Source organism: Salvelinus alpinus, chromosome 5 (assembly GCF_045679555.1).
Source record: "Salvelinus alpinus chromosome 5, SLU_Salpinus.1, whole genome shotgun sequence".
Lineage (NCBI taxonomy): Eukaryota > Metazoa > Chordata > Actinopteri > Salmoniformes > Salmonidae > Salvelinus > Salvelinus alpinus.
This window is the reverse complement of record NC_092090.1, coordinates 42,408,833-42,430,734: the sequence shown is the minus strand read 5'-3', so window position 1 is coordinate 42,430,734 and position 21,902 is coordinate 42,408,833. Positions and strand designations below refer to the sequence as shown.

Sequence of the window (21,902 nt, the reverse complement as noted above, 5' to 3'; positions counted from 1 at the left end):
ATGTATGTGAACAGACATTTTCAGTGATGACATATAACACGTCAAGGCACAGATCATCTCTTACTGACTCTCAGCAATCCTGTGCATAGCGACGTCAGAAACTATACCTGACTTCACTGCTCTAGTCAATCCCCATCAGAGACTTCACTCCTCACACTGATTGAGTAGTTTAAATGTAATGTTGAGCTCTCTCTCCTCTCTCTCTTGTGTTTTTGTGCATACCTGTTAACAAGAGTTGTGTCCGTGGTGCTGAATGTACTTTTCCCTCCCCGTGTAGTTCATTGCCTGTTTAATAATGAAAATACCTACCAAAAGTAGAACATGGATGTGGTTTATTTTTGCGCATGTTAAAAAATAAAAAATATTTCTGTCAACACAGTCATGTACATGAAGTATAATCCTGTAATATGATTCTGGCCCGTGATGGCAAAAATATATTCTAATGTGGCCCTGCATGGAAAATAATTGCCCAGGCCTGCATTAGGTTAATATGGAGAAAATGATGACCGTTGGAAATGGTAACAGTAGAATATCCTTGGTTTCAATCCATCAGGGGGAGCCGTTTCAACCCAGTCCTGGACATGTTGGCATCATTCAAGAAGGGAAGCGTCGGTGGGGTCAAAGTTCACGTGGACAGACTTCAGGTTCTCAGCACTTTCACTTGTTTCAGTCTACTGACACTTCTTTGAGGCATTGTGATATCTACCCTCACAATACTTTTGTCAGTTCTCCTTTCCTTTGGAAATGCATTCAGGAATAGTGAATATGTATGTTTGCAAATCCAATGCCTTTGAATTGCCTTCACCGAGTTCTATTTCCTACTGTTACAATGACTTTCAGTGTCTCTAGAGAGTTCTTTAGATGTTTTGATGTGACGTCTTTTAAGAAGGACACTTAATATTCCCCTCGCACCTAACTCTAGGAGCAGACAAAGGGTTCCATCCCTCATAGTCAATCCCTTTTATCTTCTCATTCTTCTGGGGACATAATTCCCCTTTGCACATCTAACTGGCTGTCTTCATTTTGATGTGACTTCAGTCGGGAATGTTTGAAATCACCTGTAAATGAGATTCCTTGATGTAACTATTAATTTGTGCTTCCAGACCCTGATATCAGGAGCTATTGTGGAGCAGTTGGACTTCCTTCGTGTCAATGAAGCAGAGTAAGAGCTTGTTCCTGTCGTTCCACCTTTGTTTTGTGACACAATCTTTATACGGCAGTGGTCACCAACCTTTTCTGAGTCCAGATCACTTTCTGAGTCAAAATGCATGCCAAGATCTACCGCTCTGAGTTTTTTTATTAACATGACTTAAAAAATGTAAGCCTATGCAACAATAACCAATTAAAAACAGTATTGTGGCAATGAGGTTTGTGCAGTAAGTGATAGGCCCAATACATTATCACCACATACTGGCTTTGCTTGAATTTACCTGCCAATGCATTGTTGTTCGGGACATTTTTTTTCATTATATTTCAACATTTGAGGTAGGCTATATGATCACACCCATAATAGATCCATTGTTGTATTACTTGAAGCACAGCTGAGTGAGCATACATTTAAGTAATTTGCTTTTTATTTTACTGGGCTGATGGTGCCTGCATCTAATTGTCAGTCTCAGCGGAGGGAGAGAGCAGCATCCCTCCACTGACACTCACCAAAAAGGGACACCGTCTTCCAGCTGATGGTGAAACTCGAGTCGCGCCGCATTATTTCTGCCTCATGCACAAATTCATGTTATTCCTATGAACAGAGAAAGTGAAATATTCCTTGATATTAAAAAAGACCCAAGCCGCTAATAATAACAACAACGCAAGCCTGTAGTTACACTTTCCTACTCATTCATTACTGCTGCACTGCTTGTTGTAGCGCTGAGTGGAAATAGGAAGAACGCACATTTTATGGGTTATACAAGTGTTTCAGTTCTGAGTAAGAACTTAAACATGAACTCACTCATTAAAACAGCAGCTGTATTCGTTGACAGTCTCTCTCTAGTCATGGTTTTAAATGTTTTAAAATCTCACGGTATCATTTTTGCTGGAGCTTTATTTTATGCCTGCTATGTTACTGCAGACTCTGTCATCTGAGAAATCTGATTGGCCAGCGATGGCATAGTGCACTTGATTTCCTCTCCAGGCCCACCGGGAAGGCAGAGTTTGTACCTTCAGACACATGAAATGGCAATAGTTTGCCTACCCCGGCGCGCAGGGCAGCTGAATTGGCTGCACCTACTACCAACAGCCCGAGACTAATAAAAAAAAAATAGGAACACAAGGCTTTATCATTGGGTTCTTTACAGAAATGTTTGGCGATCGACTAGAAATTCCTTGGAGATCGACAAGTCGATCGCGTTCGACCGGTTGGTTACCACTATTATAGAGGAATCAGTGTGTAAAGGACTTAACTTGCCTGTAAACCTGAAAATACTCATGTAACTTCTGCTGGTCTAGAATCCCAGAGTTTAAGAACTTTCAGGAGCTGGAGATGCCCAAGCACTCCAAGGTAAAGAGGCAGACGAGCACGCCCAATGCCTCAAACCTGGAACAGCAGCCTGAGATCAACATCGAGGAGTGGAAACACAAATCCACCAACGAGATCATGCAGAAATTCTATGTGAGTACGGCGTCGATATTAGGACAGCTTCAATCAAAAGGTGATGGGTGTTTAATGTAGCGCCCTAGATCTGACTAAACTGTCATTACACCCCTATGCCATGACCTTTGACCTCTTTCTGTGTTTTTGTCTTACTCAGGACTGTGACTGCCTGGCCAGTCAAGCACAGCTTGCCAGTATTCTCATGAAGAAAGAGGGTCCTGACTTCTTTGCCAACGATGGTAGGCACAGAATCAAAAACACACATGCAAAATGGTGTTACTCTGTTAAAGTAACAGTCCAGTGAAAATCTATTTTTACTAATATTCTGTTTGCTCATACCCAAATAATGTTGTTGACTCGTCCTTTACTTATAATTGTAGCCAAAACATAAATGAGAGAAAAACCTCTCAGTAAAACCCAAACTCAAACTTGTTTTTGAAACAAACCGTTAAAAAAAAAAACGCTTGAAATTTGCTTGGATAATGACATCATCCTCTTCAGTCGAGACAGGCCCATATGTGATTGATCCAGCAGCTTTTTTCTTTTTCTGGTGGGGAGCAGGATCCTTCTCGAGGCTCAGGAGTACACATTCACTGCACACAAGCAAGCTAGCTAGCAAGCCAACAATCCACAGTTGCTGTTATCAAAAAGGACAACCCCTATGCAACAACTCTCACCAATCACTTCTATTTCAAATTATGTGGTTTGTAAGAGTTGGCCTGCTGGCTATTTAGAAGCAGTTAGCTACCTAGCACGCTAATGTTAGCTATCGCGACTAACTGTAGCCAGCAAGAAAGCAAGTCAAAGCAGATCCTCCACACAACAATCATCTCTCCATTCCCTTCGATTTTAAATCCTGTGGTTTATAGCTTAAAGTTTTATGTCAAGAGGAAACCCAGTTAACTGTTGTTGACTGATATACAGGTAACTGCCAAAATAAATGAAACACCAGCATAAAGTGCCTTAATAGGGTGTTGGGCCACCACGAGCCAGAAAAGCTTCAATGCACCTTGGCATAGATTCTACAAGTGTCTGGAACTCTATTGAAGGGATGCGACACCATTCTTCCATTTGGTGTTTTGTTAATGGTGGTGGAAAACGCTGTCTCAGGCGCTGCTCCAGAATCTCCCATAAGTGTTTAATTGGGTTGAGATTTGGTGACTGAGCTCACTCTGTTGTTTCCTAACAGGCCAAGCAGGGGCACAGAGAAAATATGCTTTTTAATATCCAAATTATAATGTTTTGGAAGGACATCGATTTAATTCATATTGTAATTAATTGTAGGTAATATTTTTGTTTAAAAAAGTGTAACATTGAACAGATACTTTAACACTATTCATCAGAGCCAGACTAACGGGCCAACTAGCCCCAGGGTGGGAATCAGTGCATCACTGTAAATGAAATGTCCATAGCCTAATCCATTTAGCACCCCATGACTAACTGATAATAAAAATAACAAATGGGGTGAATTCAACCAAGGCACAGTCTATGCAGCTAGTGTCAAGAATAGCAGTGTCTTGGCAAACACTGTTTTCAGACCCAATCAGCTACAGTTTGCATTGTTTGTTTTACATAATTTCTAGAATATATACAGTGATTTGCATTGCTCAGTTCACTTACAGAGGCCTTTTAACTGTTTCCAGAGACCCTAATGGAAGACATGGAGAGACTCTACAGAATAGCTGGGACCAGGAAACTTTGGTCAGATTTCCTTCTTTCTCTAGCATATCATTCCTTTTCCATTTAACCTGAAAGAATAGTTTGTATTTTATTTTATGTTCCCGATAATATCCTTCCATTACAGAAGAGCCTTCAACATTTTTGCCTTTCAGATAATTTTACTGTCGTTTCAAGATTTAAATAACATTTTCTCTTGTTCTATGTCTGTCTTCATCAAAATTGTACATTTCTCCACTGAATTCCAAACTGTTGTAAACAATGATAGACATTTCTATGGGTGTAGGCTGGCGGTGCGTTACGCTGCAGCCGTTATCAGGAAGTTTGCCAGTTCTATAGCCCCTCATATCACCACACTGGTGGTCCATGGCAAGCAGGTAATGGAGTAGAGTTGATGTGTAGCATGTGTGCTGTATTAGCTCAGCTAGCCACTCAGTCACTGCACAGCGTGTACCATTAACTGTGAGTGCTATGCTTCACTCATGCGCTACTTCCCTCTGCAGCACTGTCCAATTGCTCTCCATGGATGATCAATTTCACGTTCACATGCTCCGATGGCCTTTTTGTTCTTTGCCGTTGTTGTTGTGATGGTTCGGCTGCGTCAGGGGAACTGGTCGTGAGTTTTCATATTGCTCAGCGCTAAGATTGAACATAATTGAAAAGAGACCTGAGGGTCAGAGAGTGGAACAGCCCATAATCCAGCCAGGCTCCACCTTGCTCTGGAACCACATCAGTACTTGGTCCAATTTCCTTTCTCATTTATTTAACATGGGTTAATAAGTGGAGCTTGAAATAAGTTCCTTTATATTACAAAACATCAATGGTTTAACATCACAACATGCCCTTTGAGCATTTAGCCTGACATTTCATGGACAAAATATGTGGAAGTATAAGCTGTAGACCATATCAGTGCTAAAACGATATGAGCACAATTGACAATAAGTAAAAGAATAGATGGCTGGATGTGGTAAATGGGAGATGAATATTGTTGATACGATGAAAGTACACCTTTTTAGGAAATCTGTGTTTTACTAAAACCTACAATCCAGCTGAAGCTTAAAACACTGTGTTTTCTCCATTTTATTTTGACTTCTATTGAGAACGTTTTTTAAGTTGATGTGTATGGTTAAGCAACCCTGTATGCTGCCATGTACACTCCTCTCCAAATTTATTTGGACAGTGAAGCTAGAACTTTTATATTGTCTCTATACTCCAGAATTTTGGATGCGAGATCAATATGTTTCATATGAGGCAAAAGTAAAGAATGTCACCGTTTTATTTGAGAGTCTTTTCATACATATCTGTTACCGTGTAGAAATGACATCTCATTCCAAAACCGTTTAGAAAAAACATCTCATTCCAAAATCATGGGTATTATTATGGAGTTGGTCCCCCCTTTGATGCTATAACAGCCTCCGCTCTTCTGGGAAGGCTTTCGACTAGATGTTGGAACATTGCTGCGGAGATTTGCTCCCGTTCAGCCACAAGAGCATTAGTGAGGTCGGGAACTGATGTTGGGCGATTAGGGCTGGCTCGCAGTCGGCGTTCCAATTCATCCTAAAGATGTTCGATGGGGTTGAGGTCAGGGCTCTGTGCAAACTGTTATCATTAAGAAGCACAGAATAGTCTAGAATGTCATTGTATGCTTTAGTGTTAAGATTTCCCTTTACTGGAACTAAGGGGCCTAGCCCGACCATGAAAAACAGCCCCAGACCATTATTCCTCCTCCACCAAACTTTACAGTTGGCACTATGCATTGAGGCAGGTAGCGTTCTCCTGGCATCCGCAAACCCGTGATTCATCCACCGGACTGCCAGATGGTGGAGTGTGATTAATCACTCCAGAGAATGCGTTTTCACTGCACCAGAGTCCAATGGTGGCAAGCTTTACACCACTCCAGCCAATGCTTGGCATTGCACATGGTGATCTGAGGCTTATGTGCGGCTACTCGGCCGTGGAAACCCATTTCATGAAACTCCCGACTAACAGTTCTTGTGCTGACGTTGCTTTCAGAGGCAGTTTGGGATTCGATAGTGAGTGTTGCAACTGAGGACAGGTGATTATTATGCGCTTCAGCACTTGGCAGTCCCGTTCTGTGAGCTTGTGTGGCCTACTACTTTGCGGCTGAGACGTTTTTGCTCCTAGACGTTTCCACTTTACAATAACAGCACTTATGTTTGACCGGGGAAGCTCTTGCAGGGCAGAAATTTGACGAATTGACTTGTTGGCACATATAACGTTGCCATGTTGAAAGTCACTGAGCTCTTCAGTAAGGCCATTCTACTGCCAATGTTTGTCTATGGACAAACATTGGCACATGGCTGTGTGCTCAATTTTTATACACCTGTCAGAAACGGATGTGGCTGAAATAGCCGAATCCACTAATTTGAAGGGGTGTCCACATACTTTTGTATATATAGTGTGTCTATTCCCCCAATTTGAAGGTGTCATAATTATTGGGACAAATTCACTTATATTGTATTAAAGTAGTCAAAAGTTAAGTATATGGTCCCATATTCCTAGCACGCAAGTGAAAAAGTTACAGATGCACAAAGATCATACCCCCAAAACATGCTAACCTCTCACTATTACCAATAACGGGGGAGGTTAGCATTCCGGGGGGGGTGCCTCTAACTTCCTCACTCATCATTATTCACGATTCATTCGGGATTATCCGTAATCATGATAGCATCCATATTAATGTGGAAGTTGTTCAGAAACATATTATATTCTTATTTACAATAAAAGGGACTCCAAAATGACACAATACATTATTTACCATTTATTTATATTGGGCACAACATCATCTGAAGCACAACCCCCAAAAACTGCAAATGCTTCCAACAAGTTTGTAGAGTCACAAGCTTGACGTAATCATTGCGTGCTTGTAATATAGGGACCAAATTCTAACCTTTTGACTACTTTAAAACACTATAAGTGAATATGTCCTAATGGGGGGACTAGATACATAAAGTGCTTTCATTTCTAAACGGTAAAACAGATTTATATGAAAATACCCTAAAATAAAAGGTGACATTCTGTACTGTCGCCTCATATAAAACATTTGATCTCAAATCCAAAATGCTGGACTATAGAGAGACATTTTAGTTTTAGCTGTCCAAATAAATATGGAGAGGAGCGTATGTGCCATAACTACAGCCAATGCCTGTTGCTTTTTCCTCACAGGAATCCAGCAAGCATGAGGAGACGTACTGCACAGTCACTCTAGCGAATAATGCAATCGTAAATTAGTGAACATGAAAATATGTGAAAATTAATAGGCTGAGTCGGGAAACAACGTCAGGAGCCAGAGCTGAATTCACGCAGTGGAATCTTCATTTGGAACCACTGCCTGTTCTGCTAGGCTAGATGTCTTAGAGGGAAGCACCCACCATGCTAATAGATTTCCATTCTATGGGGATGGCATCTTGTGTTTTGGATCAGTTCGCCATTTAGTTATTTATACAAAAGTCCTTCTGTTGCAGGAAAGGAAGTTTGTAGAGTTGTGGTTTTACATGTGCAGAATCACAATGATGATAATTTATTTGACAATCTGGAGATGAAATCCAGAGTCGATTTAAATTTGTTTTTCATTTGCTTAGCAAAAACATTAATCATTGACGTGTAAAACAGTAGCACAACAAGGCTCTTTGTACTGTATAGACACACCGGTGGACATGAGTGGGACATGCCACACACATGACTTTGCAACTTTGTTTTCGAACTTCATTACATGAATCGCACCTTCAGTATTGTGCCTCAAATCACGTTACAGCACATCAGCCTTAATGTCATGGTTATACTGTATGTATGGTTCTTATGATAGAGAACACAGCTGACTACATTGTTATTGCACTGTCATTATGAACTGTTCCTACTGTAGTTGTATTGACACATATAGCATTGACCCTATTAAGGATCTCCTTGTGTTTTTGTTTACCAGGGGGGTTGTACGAATCGCAGCCAGTGTGATAACTAAGCTAGTGGACAGCATTGCCCCAAGTATTACTAGTGTTTTAGTGCATGGCAAGCAGGTAAGTGGACATTTGAAAATGGGGGCAAATTTTACATTTGAATCATGTATGTATTTATTTTTTTCACGTCAGATGCCTATTTCGAAACACAATCTTAATGTTCACTGATTATCAATGAATTGGATGAAATGATGTCCATTTTGAAAGTATTAAGAACGTTCCAGTTGACAGTGAGCTCCTCATGCTTTTGTCCTATAGGAAATGCTTAGTGTTATTGCAGTTGCACGCGTCGTATTTCCCAGCTAACACTGTGCTTTAGCCCTGTAGCAAGGCTGTTAATATGTTTCATATAGTAACCTGCTAAAAGTGTATTCCTGGGTTTAACAGGCTCTGTGTGCTGTGACCTGACCTATAACCTATGACCTAATACAACCCTTTCCCTTGGATTTATATGAAGTGATCTGCCTAAAAGTATAATGTTTTATCATTATACATTTTTTTCTCAAATATTAGTTGCTTCTTAGCAGTCCCCATTTCTGGCCTCATTTTCCCACCCAAGAGTTTTGGGCGGTTCATTACTATGAAGTACCTCTGTAGAGGTACTTACTATGAATCTGTATGTAGATTGCATCGTAGAGGGAAAACTATTCTGGACTTGATGAGAAAGCCGGTTTTGAGCAAGAGTTTTTACATTTACATTTAAGTCATTTAGCAGACGCTCTTATCCAGAGCGACTTACAAGAGTTGTCTGCACCTGTCACCTGTCTGCTTACATGATCTATGTAAAATCTTCCTTGATTTTGTATATGAGGAGTCTAGAGTTTAGAGAATATTTATTGTTGTTTGAATGTGTTAAGTAAGGTAGGACATGTTTAGATTACACTTAGTAATATTAGAAGCGAGGTACAGATTAAAAGCTGTTATTTACCATCTAACTGGAGAGCATTACTCTGCAACCATATGTTTTGAGGGGCTATTTTTCAAAGGGATATTAAAGCATATCTTGTTGTTTGGGAAGAATAATGATTACCCAGGTGTAATTTTCTTCTGGCCTTTATGCTTTGAAAATAAGAAATATCACAAGATAATCTTAGTCATTATCTTTTGTCCCATGTTCTATGGGCAGTTTTATAGTTTTGAGATGGAGTGATAGTTTAAGCGAAGGGGATACGGAAACATCAGCATTTCTACATAGTATTGCACTCTATCTGGTCAGTCAAAAAGTGTATAGGTAGAGTGATGTCACCCATAAAATAAAATATAACGTTTTTATTTCAATCTTTTGACTATTTGCTCCTTGTTATCCATGTAAACACATCTACCTTTCTGGTTCATCACTCTGTCCTCTTAGTAAAATAATCCCCACAAAACAATAACAGAACAGCAGACATTTGTCTGATGCTGGCTGGGCTGTGCTCTGTTGCCAGGTAACACTGGGACTGTTTGGGCATGAGGAGGAGGTGATCTCCAACCCCCTCTCACCTGGGGTCATCAAGGGCATCCTCTACAGCAAGTGCTACGGGGAGAGGGAGGCCGTGCTGCAGCAGGAGCTGGTCATCCACATCGGCTGGATCATCTCCAACACCCCCGAGCTGTTCAGCGGCATGCTCAAGATCCGCGTCGGGTACGAATAGAACCCGGGAGGAATAGAGCTAGGCAGGCTGTAGCCATGGCCATTCTGATCCTACAGCTGGGTGGTTGTTATTATGTTTGTCTCTCAAGTTGTCTGTTTGAGGATAGCCATCTGTGGTTATGAGATGCATTGTTTTTGCTTAGTATTCTGCTGGTATTGGTGTAGGTGGATCATCCAGGCCATGAAGCATGAGTTGGAGATCAGAGCAGGTGACATGTCACCCCAGGATATTTACCAGATGTCCCCCAGCGATGTTAAACAGCTGCTGCTGGATGTCCTTCAGCCACAACAGCACGGCAGGTAAACACACGCACGCACACAAACACACACACACACACACATTTTGTATTCTATTTTATTAATTTCCCTATTCGTTACCCATCCCAGGTCCTGGATCAACATGCGTCAAATCGATGGTTCCCTCAACAGGACTCCCCATGGCTTCTATGACCGAGTGTGGCAGATTTTGGAGAGAACTTGTAACGGCATCGTAGTGGCAGGGATCCATCTCCCACAGGTAGTGTTGGTTATTGCAACAGTGACATTATAATCCTTTATTTACATCCTCAAACTCCACATTTAATCACATCTCTGAAGGACCACACTATAGGCCCCCTTTGACAGAAGTGAAATGCCCAAAAAGACTGCATATTTGAAGTAAATTAGGCTGCTTGGCCCAACAGTTGATTAAAAATTATGGTTTGAATGCAGGAGATCCTCAATGCATCGCATATACCCACTATATATACCCACTGTTTATTTGAGTATGTGAGTTAGTCTTTTTGGTAGTAATTGGTCATCGGGGTGTTCTTGCCTAAAGCATTACTGTTAAAATCTCCACTTTCCTTCCATTGCAGCAACCTACACTATCTGACATGACCATGTATGAGATGAACTTTTCTTTGCTGGTGGAAGACACACTGAAGGACATTGTGCTGCCTGAGTACAGGCAGATAGTAGTAGAGGTAAGGGAAAATCAGATTTCACTGTAATTTACAGCTGCATGTTATCCGTACACTACTATTGGTCAAACAGGACCCTCCTTTGACTATCTTACCCACGCATTTCATCTAGCAACATTTCCACCACATTGGGTTTACAATACAAAAATTCTAATTGTACACACATATTCTCATGGCTCTATTTTCTTACCTAATCTTTCCTAATCTCCATGGTTGCAGCTGCTGATGGTGGTGTCCATAGTGTTGGAGAGAAACCCGGAGCTGGAGTTTTCGGAGAAGGTTGACCTGGACGTTCTGGTGAAGGAGGCCTTCCATGACTTCCAGAAGGACAGGAGTCGGGAGGGGATGAAGAAACCGGTGGGTGCCTGCCCTACACTCTCCACTAGGCTCACAGAATCTAAGGTTGGGTCAGACCACTGTCACGCAAGCTCCTTGGAGTTCATGTAGCATGCAAGCTTAGCTGTTGTACGCCCACGATGATGTACAGTACAAGTTATCTCAGCTAAGTAGAAGCAGACCGCATGTTCGAGGGGAGAGTACCTTGGGTGCTTTGGCAATCATTTTTCTGGTCAGTCTCGACTAAATTCATTAACGGTGAATGGTAAGGATGGGAATAATTGTGTTACTTGTTATTCATATCAGATTATTTCCAATCTGAATAGTTGTTCATTCTGCATTTCGTTGCTGAAAAGCAGTGCTTTGTTATAGAGCTTTCGACAGTTTGCACTGTATATAACAGTACTGCTAGTTTACAATGAAACAACATTGTTGTCCGCAGGATGACATGGAGGAGTTCTATAAGACGCCTCCGATGGGCAGGAGAGGCACCTCCAGTTACCTGACCAAGGCTGTGATGATTCAGCTGCTTCAGGGAGACGTGAAGCCCTCCAAGGATGACCCCTGCTCGGTCAGCTAAACTAAACCCGTTCAGCGGAGTAGAGGAATCCACCTCTACTGTACTTTGTCGAACTACTAACAACATGCTAAATTAGTCAGCAGCACTGACTGTTGTTCCACCAGCAATAAACTTGTTCTGTTAGCTTCAAGCTATTAGGACAGAATGTATCAGATCTTATCAACACCGTTACTACTGTTAACAACATTGAACTCTTACCCCCTGAAATCCTTGCATGTAGACTTGTTTGTATAGCATTAGCGTTGTGGGGCAGCCCACAAAACTAGAGTTGAATCCCAGTGCACACTTTTTTTGTCTTAAGTCTTCGGAAGTCCAGCTCTTTTTGAAAGCCTGATCGCTGTATTTTTCTGAACGTGGTTAATACACAGTCATTTGAGTTCCTTCACTCTTATTAAAATGATATATTCATTAAGTTGTTTATGTCGATGTGTTTACACGTGGTTTGAGTGTGCCTATCCAGTTTAGTGAATCTGAATTGAACTTTTTCAATGTGTGTGATGTTTGCCATTGTGTTCCGTCACTCTGTCAAGGGGATTTTGGAAGCTCAACACTAGTTTCAAAAAATAAACTTGTGGAACCTGTGACATCCTGTTTGATTTATTTGCTTAGGTTCATCATGTTTGAATTTCGTGGAGCATTACCCCTGCTATATAATATTTGCCTTGTATCATTGAAGATAAGCTAAATGTGTAATAGGCTTTATAATCACAACATGGTGTAACATGTTTATTTTTATTACGCCTGCAGTTGCAACAGAAATGTCATGATTATTCAAGCGTGTCTAGTTGTTCCTGGGGGTACGTGTATTGTATTGAATCCCACCACTAGTAACTCCCACTCATGTCAGCTTAGCTGCAGTCATACCAATCTCACTGCTGGAGCTGGAAAATCACATAATTTGACATAAAAAGGAGGGTTAAATACTGAGAAAAGCAGAGGAATTATTTCTGCGTGGACTCGATACATTATTTACTTCAGAATCTGTTCTCAAGCTGCTCCGACACTTGGACAGGAGAATGGGATTGATAGATCGAGAAAAGCTTAGAAAGGTCATGGTTGTAGGGAAGGTTGTTTCAGTGTTGAGTGTTCTGAACTAAGGAAGTTCATAAATATGGGTGATATTCAAACCATGCGAAGTATGCTCATCATACATACTGTACATGTATGCTTTAGTTATTATTAGTTAGAGCAGAGTACATAGTCTGCAATCTAGATCAGGCCGGTGTATGAAATGACAGTGACATTTGTGGAGAGCAATTTATTAAGATGATACACTGTTATTTATTGTACACCTCTGTCTGATGCTTCATTAATTGAAGAAAGCATTTCATAGGAAAAGCAAATATGCTGGTTGTATATGTTACTCTAACTTGATACTTTATGACCGGACTCATCAATTCACAGTTCAATTAAAATCTGCAGAGCAGAACAATCTTTCATATTTACCGAGTAAGGCTGCATCCCCTCCTTATCCCTGTAAAAGGTGTAATGTTTTCTCTTAAAGAACTCCCATAAAAGTTAACTGTGCATTAAAGTCAGAGTATGTCTTTTGCTGGCAGCCGTAAAAGCATTTATTTGCCAATCTGTCTCAAGCGTTTGGGCCTGACAGTCAGAGCTTTTTTCCTGCTCCTACACCAACACACTGTACCATGAAGGGCATCAAAGACTGCGCCACTTGAAGAGGTCTAAGCCAATGTTTCACTTTTTTCGCAACATTATTATAGTCACTTTATGGTCTTAGGAACCAAAGGGCTGAATAAATAATGAAAGTTAATGTAAAGTGTGTGAAAATATATTATACCTCCTACAGTTTTTCTTTGTTTCATGTTAGATGATAGTGGCTGTAAGTAGGTGAGATCCTTTTTCACAAAGTATGTTTCTATATCACGTTATTCTGTCTTTCTCACTGACTGTCATGTTGCAGATACTGACAACAGGCATGTTTTTTTCACACCTACTCTATCGCCCACTTCCTGCAAAGTGAGTTGGTAATTTCGCTTTCAATTTTGCATTTACTATTTCAATAGAATCCACGCATTGCATTGATGCATTTAAGCACTGACCACGTTTGCATGGTCTGAAAAGAGACATTGAAGATGGTTTCAAGCTGCTTTGTGATCATTTTACAGAGATTCCATTCTGTTTCTGCTTTCACCAACATTGTTGGTCTTTGGTCAATCATGATGAAGCCATTTTAAAATAAAAAACGTTATCACAATATAGGTCACCTCTTTGCTTCAAAGCCATAGTGACCCCCTCCCTTTGATTTACATGCACACCTCAAATAGAAAAGAAAAAAAACAAATATTCACAAGAAAAAGCATAAATGATTGACTGAAATATTACACAGAGGTCTGAATAGCAGTGTCTGCTCTCTCCCGCTTCTCTGGACCTCTCTGCCAAATTCTCTGAAAGGCGAACGCGTACAGAAAGGGGTCCACACAACTGTTAACAAAGGCAAGGCACTTAACAAAGTCCCGTGTCAACTCCCTAGAGGTCTTTAGTTTAGCAGATGTAACAGGGTGTGAATACTTCAGTAAGATAGCTGAGATGTCCACAATGTTAACATGACCAGGAACCCAGAGAATGATGGTCACAGTCACTCCAGTGACCAATCTGGTCATCCTTTGGGTGCTGAAGAGTGCTCCTCTGGTTCACTCGCTTGTGAAGGAAGAAATAAAAGGTGACCAGAATGGAACCCAGAACAAAACCCACCAATGTCTAAAAAAAAAGAACAGCCCCTCTTTCCCAGTCCGATTTAGTCTTTGACATCGTAGACCAGAACCTGTAACCACTATATTCCTTGTCGCAACAGCAGGCCCGGTTAGGATTCATGCAAGTCCCCATAGTGCAAGTAGCAATACCTTCTCACCTCTCCTTCCCAGCCTGGCCCACTGATGGGGTTAGAGAACCGACACGTAGCGCTGCACACTCATCATCGTCACAGTTATGATATTGATATATAGGCTGCAATAGACCATGAAGGAGAAGAACTTGCAGAGCCCACGGCCAAGATTCCAACCACACAGGAGGGAATAGATCCGCACAGGGAGGGAATAGATCCGCACAGGAGGGAATAGATCCGCACAGGGAGGGAGGCCAGACACAGGATATCAGAACAAGCCAGAATCAGCATCAGTTTCAGTGTGACATTATCTATTTTTACCTGGCGCAGAATGACCACCACGACAACGATATTTGCCGGAGAGGCCCACTAGGCAGCACAGTCCCATCAGTGTACTGGATACAACGTTGCCAGGATTCCTTGAGGTGATGTTGGAGATGGAGATGTTGAGCTGATCCATGGTCATGACTTGAGAGAGATTGGTGTGATGATCAGAGTGTTGTGAAGTCAGGAAGCTCACTGTTCTTCGCGCTTGCCCTGTGCATTGTCTATTTTTAACCACATACTGCGCCTTCATAAAGTATTCATAACCTTTGACTTATTCCACATTTTGATGTGTTACAACCTGAATTCAAAATCTCAAAATCTCACCCACCTACACACAATACCCCATAATGACAAAGTAAAAACATGTTTTTAGACATTTTTGAAAATACTATACTCCACACTGTAGTATCCCTTGATTGATTGGTGGATTTTATTTGACCATTTAAAAATACAATACAACCATACCATTTTGTAGCTCTAGTCTCTACTTTTATATAATGTAAAAAACACAATTTTGAATTTTGCTACATAAGACCAAATGCAGGTAGTGAGTCACAAATGTGGATACAATGCATTTAGAAATGTGTTGAGAATAACACAATAACAAACATTTTTTTAAATTTATTTCCATTAAGGTCCTAGTTAAATCATGTTAAACTTTTACAGCTAACCCACATGAACATCTATTATAGTATACTATAGTCTAAATACTGTAATATTACTATATTTATATACTATAGTATTCACTGTAGTGCTTTTGCTGACTTTACTTTAGTATTTACTGTAATGTTTTTGCGGACATTACTAGTATACTATAGTATTCACTATAGTGTTTTAGCGGACTTTACTGTAGTGTTTTTTGTGGACATGACTGTAGTATAATATAGTATTCACTATAGTGTTTTTTGAAGACATGGCTGTAGGTTAACACTTCATTTGGATAGTCCATCTGTAGATGCTCTAGACCCCTCAAACTCAACTCTGGACATCGAAGCCAGTTCCACTGCATTTTCTTTATTGTTCCGCTCTAATCAGGGACTGTGAATACTACAGTATACTACAGTCATGTCTGAAAAATCACTACAGTAAATACTACAGTCATGTCTGCAAAAACACTACAGTGAATACTATAGTAAATACTGTACATACAGTGGCAAGAAAAAGTGTGTGAACCCTTTGAAATGACCTGGATTTCTGCATAAATTGGTCATAAAATTTGATATGATCTTCATCTAAGTCACAACGATAGACAAGCACAGTCTGCTTAAACTAATAACACACAAACAATTATACGTTTTCATGTCTTTATTGAACACGCTGTGTAAACATTCACAGTGCAGGGTGGGAAAAGTATGTGAACCCTTGGATTTAATAACTGGTTGACCCTCCTTTGGCAGCAATAACCTCAACCAAACATTTTTGTAGTTGCGGATCAGACATGCACAATGGTCAAGAGGAATTTCGGACCATTCCTCTTTACAATACTGTTTCAGTTCAGCAATATTCTTGGGATGTCTGGTGTGAATCGCTCTCTTGAGGTCATGCCACAGAATCTCAATCGGGTTGAGGCCAGGACTCTGTTGTTGATTTACTTCTGTGTTTTTAGGTCGTTGTCCTGTTGCATCATCCAACTTCTGTTGCGCTTCAATTGGCGGACAGGGCCTTACATTCTCCTGCAAAATATCTTGATAAACTTGGGAGTTAATTTTTCCGTCGATGATAGCAAGCTGTCAAGGCCCTGAGGCGTGCTGCCTCAGGGGCCCCAAACCATGATGCTCACTCCCCCATACTTTACAGTTGGGATGAGGTTTTGATGTTGGTGTGCTGTGTTTTTTTTCTGCACACATAGTGTTGTGTGTTCCTTCCAAACAACTCAACTTTAGTTTCATCTGTCCACAGAATATTTTGCCAGTAGTGCTTTGGAACATCCAGGTGCTCTTTTGCGAACTTCAGACGTGCAGCAATGTTTTTTTTTGGACAGCAGTGGCTTCTTCTGTGGTTTCCTCCCATGAACACCATTCTTGTTTTGTGTTTTACGTATCGTACACTCGTGAACAGAGATGTTAGCATGTTCCAGAGATTTCTATAAGTCTTTAGCTGACACTCTAGGATTCTTCTTAACCTCATTGAGCATTCTACGCTGTGCTCTTGCAGTCGTCTTTGCAGGATGGCCACTCCTAGGGAGAGTAGCACAGTGCTGAACTTTCTCCATTGATAGACAATTTGTCTTATGCAAGTCAATAATTCTTAAACTTATGGTCTTATGAGATCACTTTTGTTTGAGGCATGGTTCACATCAGGCAATGCTTCTTGTGAATAGCAAACTTACATTTTGTGAGTGTTTTTAGGGCAGGGCAGCTCTAACCAACATCTCCAATCTCATCTCATTGATTGGACTCCAGGTTAGCTGACTCCTGACTCCAATTAGCTTTTGGAGAAGTCATTAACCTAGGGGTTCATATACTTTTTACAACCTACACTGTGAATGTTTAAATTATGTATTCAATATAGACAAGAAAAATACAATAATTTGTGCCTGCCAGCAGCAGGTTCGGCAGCAGCTAGAAGGCCGGCAACACCGAACACCTGAGCTGAACAGGAGGGGGAGCCAAAGCGAAGGCTGTTGTGACAGTACCACCAGTACCATCGGCCTGCGCCTTCTGCTGGAGGACGACACGCTGGAGACGGGTGTGCGCTGTGTTCCATACCTCCTTGGCACGCCGAAACCAATCGTCCACCACAAGAGCCTCAATCTGACTCCGGTGCCAGGGTGCCAGGGCCGGCAGATAGCCTGGAACACACTGAAAGGGTGTGAGGTTAGTGGAGGAGTGACAGATGGAGTTTATGCGTATTCTGCCCAAGGCAGAAACGCAGCCTACTCCCCCGGCCGGCCCTGACAGTAACTACAAAGGTACCTACCCTGTTCCTGATTTACCCTTTCCACCTGCCCATTTGATTGGGGATGGTACCCGGAGGTGAGGCTGACCGTGACCCCCAGTCGTTCCATGAAGGCCTTCCAGACACGGGAGGTGAACTGAGGACCACGGTCAGACACGATGTCCTCTGGGATCCCGTAGTGCCGGAAGATGTGAGAGAAGAGAGCTTCTGCAGTCTGCATGGCCGTAGGAAGACCAGGCAGAAGAATCAAACGACAGGCTTTGGAAAACAGGTCCACAATGACCAGGATTGTTGTGTGCCCCTCCGAGGGGGGAAAGTCTGTGACAAAGTCCAAGGAGAGATGGGACCAGGGTCATTGTGGAACCGGCAGCAGGTGGAGTTTGCTCTGTGCGCAGGTGGAGCAGGAAGAGACGTAAACCCGGACGTCCTGGTTCAAGATGGACCACCAGTACTTGACGGAGAGACAGTCAATAGTACGGGCTATACCCGGGTGCCCCGACACAGGTGCTGTGTGTGCCCAGGCGAGGAGACAGTCCCGCACATCAGAGGTATGCCGCCCGGGACAGTGGGCAGGTGAGGGCTCCTGTTGCAGGACTCGACGGATGTCCTCGTCCACATTCCACACAACAGGAGCCTCAATGCGGACAGGGGAATAATGGGTGTCACTTTCTTCCTCCAATCCTCTGTGTCATGCACCTGGGACAACGCATTGGCCTTGACGTTCTTAGATCCCGGCCGGTAGGAGAGGGTAAAGTCAAACCTGGAAAAGAATAGGGCCCACCTGGCCTGACGCTGGTTCAGCCTCTTCGCTGCTCGAATATACTCTAGGTTCCGGTGGTCTGTCCAAGCAAGGAATGGGTGTTGAGAACCCTCCAGCCAGTGGTGCCATGTTTTCAACGCCTTCTTGACGACCAGAAACTCACGATCCCCCACGTCGTAATTTCACTCCGCGGGAGACAGCTTCTGTGAGTAGAAGGCACATGGATGGAGTTTAGGTGGCGATCCAGTGCGTTGGGAGAGAACAGCCCCTACTCCCACCTTCGAGGTGTCCACCTACAAGATGAAGGGCAGAGATGGGTCAGGATGAACCAGAACAGGTGCGTTCATAAAACGTTCCTTGAGTGCACAGAAGGCTGAATTTAACAGTTGCCTTATTCAGTCTCCGGTAATCGAGACCTCCGTCCTTCTTCACGAAAAAGAAGCTGGAGGAGGCCGGAGAGGTGGACGGACGGAGGAATCCTTGGGCCAGCGCCTCCTGGACGTAGACCTCCATGGCTTTGGTCTCTGCATGCGAGAGAGGGTAGATATGCCCCCGTGGGAGGGTATAACCAGGCAGTAGATCGATAGTGCAGTCCCATGGGCGATGAGGGGGCAGGCACGTGGCACGAGTCTTCGAAAAAGCCACCTGTAGGTCCCGGTATTCCTCCGGGATAGGGACGTGGGTGGCCTGGTCCGGACTTTCCATGGAGGTGGCACAGATAGACACAGAGAGACACCTCCCCTGATACTCCTGCGACCAAACTAACAACCTCCTCTCTGTCCATGATATCCTGGGGTTATGAAACTGTAACCAGGGGAAACCTAAAACTACGGGGTGTGCAGTAGAGTCTAAGATGAGGAAAGTGATGCGTTCATGATGGTGAGCAGCTGTGAGGGAAATGGGAATTGTGGTCTGGCACACCAGTCCTGTTCCTAGGGGACGGTTGTCTAGGGCATGGACTGGGATAGGGGGTTGTTAAGGGACTAGAGGAATGCCTAATGATAAATTGCCTGGAGAGGGCCTCCCGTGTGGCGCAGTGGTCTAAGGCAAGCTGTGCCACTAGAGATTCTGGGTTTGAGTCCAGGCTCTGTCCCAGCTGGCCGCAACCGGGAGACCCATGGGGCGGCGCACAATTGGCTTAGAGTCATCCGGGTTAGGGGAGGATTTGGCTGGCAGGGATGTCCCTGTTCCATCGCGCACTAGAGACTCCCGAGTCCGTACGGGAGTTACAGCGATGAGACAAGACTGTAACTACCAATTGGAAACCACGAAATTGGGGAGAAAAAGGGGTAAAACATTTCTAGTAACTTATTCATCGCTCCTTTTGCCTCGTCCCACTGAACCGTACAGCTTTTTCAATTCAATTCCATCAATCCACAGGGTCTTAAAAACAGTTATAACAGTCCGTTTCTTAATAGGTGCGTGATTATCAATAACTGGAAGAAACAAATGCATCAAGTGCAGCGTCTGCACGGTCCTCACTACACACATCAGACCAACATTTTTTGGGGGGCAGCCTAGCGTGGGATAACACGTTTAAATGTCTTAATCACATCGGCCACAGAGAAGGAGAGCTCACAGTTCTTGGTAATGGGCTACGCGTCGGTGGCGCGTAGCCCATTACAGGCAAAGAAGGTGTTTAGTTTGTCTGGAAGCAAGACGTCGTGTCCGTGACGTGGCTGGTTTTCCTTTTGTAGTCCGTGATTGTCTGTAGACCCTGCCACATACGTCTTGTGCCTGAGACGTTGAATTGCAACTCCACTTTGTCTCTGTACTGACGTTTCGCTTGTTTGATTGCCTCGTGGAGAGAATAGCTACACTGTTTGTATTCAGCCATATACCCAGTCACCTTTCCATGGTTAAATGCAGTGGTTCATGCTTTCAGTTTTGTGCAAATGCCGCCATCTATCCACAGTTTCTGGTTAGGTTTCTTTCCCCCCCCACATTATCAAGCAATGCACACATATTATCCAGATAATTAATGTTAGTACTTGGTGGACAATAGCAGAACCCCAAAAGAAGAGGCTTTTGTGAATAAGTGAAGGAGAAAACCTTTTGAAGCTCACTATGGTCTTTTTCTCCTGCCCTATTCCCATAGTCATTTCCTGGACTTGGATAACCATGTTGTGGATATTGAGTCTTCACAACCCTTTGCTACCACCTGGTGGACATCCCCTTGTATAGACATGCATAAGCAGAAATACCTATATCAGTCCACCAGGGGGCAGCAGAATTTACTAATAATAATGACTAATCTTGGTAAAGAGTTTGTTGTCCTAAAATGACGAATTACTGTCTCCTGGATGTCAAAATTCTCAATTAAATCTAAGAACAATGAGCAAAAACAAGTTCTGTATCAGTTTCACAATCAAACCTCCCATTGTTAAGACAGCATCTTATATATTACATGTTTTCTTCTCTGCACAAAAAAGGAGGGGGGAAAGAATGACAGACTGTAAACTGTTAAGATAAACAAATGTACTGTTTTTGCGCACTAGCCAGACAGAGTTAGCTTTTCCACCAGATAATCTTGCTAGGAACAATACAAGGTGACAATGTGAGGGAGCTGGCAGCAGCCACTGCTTGGCTTGGCCTGAGAGAGCAAGCCCAGAGCTGCTGAGCTGGGGAGAAAGGGAATTCTGGGTGATGTATTGTTGTGCAGACAGATGACCTGTGGATATGGGACTACACAACTCTCTCTCTCTCACTCACTCCTTGAATCTAAGTATTCACATGGCAGTGTAATCAGCCTTTTCCCTGGAATAGACGGAACATGATATGTCAACATAGAGAAAGCATGCAAAGTTAGAAAAAAATACACTGCTATTATATCTGATACATAAGGTGTCTCTGATGTTCTCTCCTAGACTGCCAGAGCTAGTTCCCTTAAAAACAACTCAAGCTTTCCAGTTTGTTTAAAAAAAATTCTAATGAGAAAAACAAAACATCACGACCTTATCCATAATGTTCATGAAGCATGTTTGTTTGACTTATTGCTCGCGCAAAACAACCAGATCAAAAAGTTTAAAACTGGATAAATGAGACTCATGCCTCTGCTGCAAACGACTGGTTGTCAAGTAGAGGTCATATTGTATCTTGCATTTCTTTACAAGCTGAATATGGTGTTTGGCCTTATCATACTCCTTATCATACATACTTATCATTCTCCCATATACAACATCTGTGCAGAACAGTGCTGTGGCTTGTAGTATAACACATTGATCTTTCTCTTTATCTAAGATTGATGATAGCCATGAAATCACTGCAAATACTATGGTACTGCTCCACTGAGATTACAGTTCATGTTGTTAGTAACA

At 42.5% G+C, this 21,902-nt stretch overlaps 1 protein-coding gene across 3 annotated transcripts in view; it reads left to right on the top strand.

Annotated features, from left to right (window-relative positions):
* Nucleotides 1-12,339, top strand: part of LOC139576210 (phosphorylase b kinase regulatory subunit beta-like) — a 74,889-nt gene extending 62,550 nt beyond the window's left edge. For 2 of the 3 annotated variants that reach the window (XM_071401989.1, XM_071401992.1), the window contains 12 exons: nt 554-644; nt 1,104-1,162; nt 2,449-2,611; nt 2,751-2,832; nt 4,237-4,294; nt 8,214-8,304; nt 9,672-9,868; nt 10,043-10,177; nt 10,265-10,394; nt 10,735-10,842; nt 11,059-11,196; nt 11,618-12,339. In XM_071401989.1, coding sequence (XP_071258090.1) covers nt 554-644; nt 1,104-1,162; nt 2,449-2,611; nt 2,751-2,832; nt 4,237-4,294; nt 8,214-8,304; nt 9,672-9,868; nt 10,043-10,177; nt 10,265-10,394; nt 10,735-10,842; nt 11,059-11,196; nt 11,618-11,755 — 1,390 coding nt within the window. In that variant the 3' untranslated portion in view covers nt 11,756-12,339. Of the gene's footprint in view, nt 1-553; nt 645-1,103; nt 1,163-2,448; nt 2,612-2,750; nt 2,833-4,236; nt 4,295-4,556; nt 4,648-8,213; nt 8,305-9,671; nt 9,869-10,042; nt 10,178-10,264; nt 10,395-10,734; nt 10,843-11,058; nt 11,197-11,617 lie in introns of all 3 variants that reach the window. The other variant, XM_071401990.1, reaches the window with a different exon arrangement.
* The last annotated feature ends 9,563 nt before the right edge of the window (nt 12,340-21,902 follow it).